Source organism: Ipomoea nil, unplaced genomic scaffold (genome assembly GCF_001879475.1).
Source record: "Ipomoea nil cultivar Tokyo-kokei standard unplaced genomic scaffold, Asagao_1.1 scaffold0519, whole genome shotgun sequence".
Taxonomy (NCBI): Eukaryota; Viridiplantae; Streptophyta; class Magnoliopsida; order Solanales; family Convolvulaceae; genus Ipomoea; species Ipomoea nil.
In genome coordinates this window covers 2,360,476-2,364,612 of record NW_017616947.1, presented here as the reverse complement: position 1 = coordinate 2,364,612, position 4,137 = coordinate 2,360,476, and the positions used below count along the sequence as shown (strand labels likewise).

General features: G+C 34.8%; 1 protein-coding gene across 1 annotated transcript; it reads right to left on the bottom strand.

The window, feature by feature from the left end:
• Positions 1 to 385: 385 nt before the first annotated feature.
• LOC109174058 (protein FAR-RED IMPAIRED RESPONSE 1-like) lies at positions 386 to 3,844 on the bottom strand. The gene is made up of 6 exons (XM_019323351.1): positions 3,787 to 3,844; positions 3,401 to 3,484; positions 2,331 to 2,929; positions 1,858 to 1,958; positions 1,181 to 1,493; positions 386 to 1,087 (listed from the first exon to the last, which is right to left on the bottom strand). The coding sequence occupies exons 1-6, from the start codon at positions 3,842 to 3,844 to the stop codon at positions 386 to 388; spliced, it is 1,857 nt and encodes a 618-aa protein (XP_019178896.1).
• Positions 3,845 to 4,137: the final 293 nt, after the last annotated feature.

Below are 4,137 nucleotides of genomic sequence, written 5' to 3'. Positions count from 1 at the left end.
AATTCATAATCACATAAAGTAACATTCATAATCAAATAAAGGAAAATTCATAATCTGAGACATAATTCTCATAAAATCTTAATAGCATAAAATTCATAAGCACATACTCTAAATTCATAATCACATATAGGAAAATTCATAATCACATAAAGGAAAATTCATAATCAGATAAAGGAAGATTCATAATCTGAGACATAAAATTCATAAGAACATACTGTAAATTCATAATCACATAGAGGAAAATTCATAAACTGGTAAAGGAAAGTTCATAAACTGGTAAATGAAAGTTCATAAACTGGTAAAGGAAAATTCATAATCTGACACATAATTCTCATCCTATATCTAAAAATCATAAAATTCATAAGTACATACTGTTAACACGATCTCAATCTATAGCTACATCGTGGTCTACATTCTTATTAAAATGAACAAATTGTGAACCCCCGGTGCTTAGATGTACAAGATATCCATCACGAGCAATCTCTGAAATATTTTCCAAGACCAATGATTGGACAGAGCCCTTTGTAATTGAAGCAAGCTTGTTTGCAGCACTCTTTCTTCCCCTTGCTGCATTGTACTTCTTCTCAATAACACTACTACTCCTTTTATTTCTCACACATTTACCCCTCCGGCTTGAGGGGTCTTGGACAATACCACTTGACGAAGACACAGCACCCTCCTCAGTGTTCACATCCCCAATCTCAGCTTCAATGTTTTTCCTTGCATTCTCAACGGCTTCATCACAGAATTGTCTAGCAACACTGTTATCTTGGCTAGAAACAATAAGCCTTTGAAATTTCCTACTAATCTCAACAGCCCAAATTGAAGAAGGGACACCACCATTATAAAACACAGATGCAATGTCCACATTTCTACCCTCAACAACCTTTTTAGTCCATCTTTTTAGAATGTATTTATCGGGAATACTGGAAACACAGTGCACATGAAGTATACGTAAGCAGTGACAGCAAAGTATTCCCAATTCTGAAAACAGCTTGCAACTACAGCATATATCCAAATTGATTGCCTTAAAGGTTACTTCATGCCTTATGATATCTATGTCTGGTCGCCACACGTGATACTTGCACTTACAACCATCGTTCAACACCATTTCTTGATAACAAGAGCTACCTTTCATAAATTGTTCCTCGAACAAAAAATAAATCTCAATTGTATAAACCTCTCTAGCATGTGAAAGGAGTTTCACATGATCCATCATCATGGCGGGTACTCCTTGAGAACACCGGAAATCCTCGCCATTTTCCTTACTTCTCCATTCAGATATAACACTCACAAAGGATGAATAAAAATCACATAAACCAGCAGTCTTGGACAGCCTCCTAGAAATTGCATGATTTGTGCTTTCACTCCTTTGCGAAGATAAAATACCCCCGGAGAAATAATCCTTGTTGAACGCTGGACACCACTTCTCCCTACAGTCATAAAGCTTCTCTAGCCATGTATTCTTATGACAATTATATTTTGTAACCATCCTGAAAAGGTTAAAACACATGTTTATTACTCATATTCTGAAAATTCATAATCTCATATTAGAAAGTTCATAATCATATAACAGAAAATACATAATGACATAACAGAAAATACATAATTGTATACTGTGAATTCATTATCTCATATTACAAAGTTCATAATCATATAACACAAAATACATAATGACATAACAGAAAATACATAATGACATAACATAAAATCCAGAATTGTATAACTGTGAATTCATAATCTCATATTAGAAAATTCATAAATCATATAACAGAAAATACATAATGACATAACAGAAAATCCATAATACATAACAGAAAATTCAGAATTATATAATGTAAATTCATAATAACATACCTTGTCCAGTAAACCTCAAATTCAGCTTCAGTCTCGGTGTATTTCAACACACAATTGAACATATCCAGAAAATCCTTATGATTCCTCAATGCCTTGATATGCTTCTTCGAATTCTCACCAATATGCCATATGCAAAGACGGTGGCGTGATGTAGGAAACACCATGGAAATGCCAGCAGCCATAGCTGAACATTGATCCGTCATGATAGTCTGTGGACACTTGCCATCCATGGATCTTAAAAACACTCTAAACAACCACGCAAATGACTCTATCCTCTCATTCATCAAAAAACCACAACCAAACATTACATTCATGCAATGATGGTTCATCCCTACAAAAGGACCACAAATCATATCATATTTGTTAGTGCGGTATGTTGTATCATGCACTAACAGATCACCAAACACCTCATAATCCCTTCTCATTTGACCATCCCTCCAAAAAAAACTACACAATCTTCCATCCAAATCAACTTCGAAATCAAAAAAGAAATCAGCCTCATTAGATTGCCTCCTCCTGAATATCTCAATCAAAGAATTGGAATCAGATCCATCCAAACACTTCAAACTCACAGAAGCCATCGAATTGTAAGCATCGCGGTTGGTAAAGCCAACCAATGGAGAACCCCCTGACTGATGTTTCAAAAACCTCATACCATCCGCCAATGCAACACCACTACTCTTCATGTCTTTTAAATATTCAAGCTGATTGTTTCCCACTCTTCTATGCGACCGAAGCAGATGACTCTTGCCAAATGAACATAACTCGTGATTGTGCTCTTTCAAGTGTTTTGTAACTGTCCACATCCCATCACCCCCCACATCAAATTGAACAAATGCACCACATCCAGTCCTCATATCAATCTTTGAATAAAGCTTAACACCACTGTTTGGTTTCTGCTTATACCCAGCCTTAGCACAGAAGAACCTCTTCATCTGAATTGACTTAGTAGATGCCTTATAACGTTGTTGGCCTTTCCTCACACTAAAACCAACTCTGTATGCATATCCATTATATAACTCAAAAGCTTCGTCAACATTTCTTACTACAACACCCACCAAGTCTTCATCAACTGCAATTGCAACAAAAATATAACCACACCTATACCAACTACTAAAATATGAATGTGGATTTCACCTATAATGAATATAATATGCTACACTATAGAATTCATAATCTCATGTGAGAACATTCATAATCACAAAGAATAAAATTCATAACATCATATAAGAAAGTTCATAACAAAGACCGGGTATCAATAACATTTGTGACATTATGAGCATTCAAAGTTGCATAGATACTCATGGCATGAAATGCATAAACTCATAACATAAAATTCATAACCTCATATGGAAAATTCATAATCTCATATAGAAAATTCATAATAACATAACGGAAAATTCATAACCTCAAAACTGTAAATTCATAACGTGAACAAATTATTAATACCAATCACAACATTCAATTTGCATATAATCACCATGAATCAGTACCTACACCTACCAGAAACAACATTCATGATACACCAACTAATAAAAAGAACCTGGACTTGAAGACGAGCCATCAATGTCAATGTTTAACTCTGCTTGATCATTGCTTATTGAATCACCAACACAATCTTCATTCACTGAGTATATGCAAGCAGTGTAACATACCAGTTAATATGTTATGGACATAGTACTATTACATTATGAATATTCATATCACATGCATGAACAGAGTATCAAAATTCATAACTCTGTAACAGAAAATACATAATTGCATTATGTAAAATTCATAACAGAAACATGGAACTAATACACATTTACGGCCATTATGAACATTCAAACTGCATAGATACTGAACAAATACCAATAAAAATAACTAAATCTTCAACAATCCATGATCTCATAAATCAAACGAAATCAAACGCATAAAATCGAACGCAACCTGGAATCGCAGAAATCATATCGGTTGAATCTTCTCCTCGAACCGTCGTCTCCTCCATCGCGAATAGGGAAGAATCGCGAATGTCGGATCACAATTGCCTTCAGAGATTTGCGAATAGGAAAGAATCAAACGCAAAGAGTTGTCTGATCATAACTGCCTTCCTAACGCCGTTAATAGAACAATGTTTTTTTTTTTTTTTTTTTTTTAAAAACGACGCCAAAAACGACGTCGTTTGGAAGCGTGTTCACCAAGCATGGTGAGCACGTTTCCACGGCATAATTTGCGTTTATACATAAACACAAATTCTGCAAATCTTTGACCCTTTTTTTTTGAAAACCAAATCTCTGACTC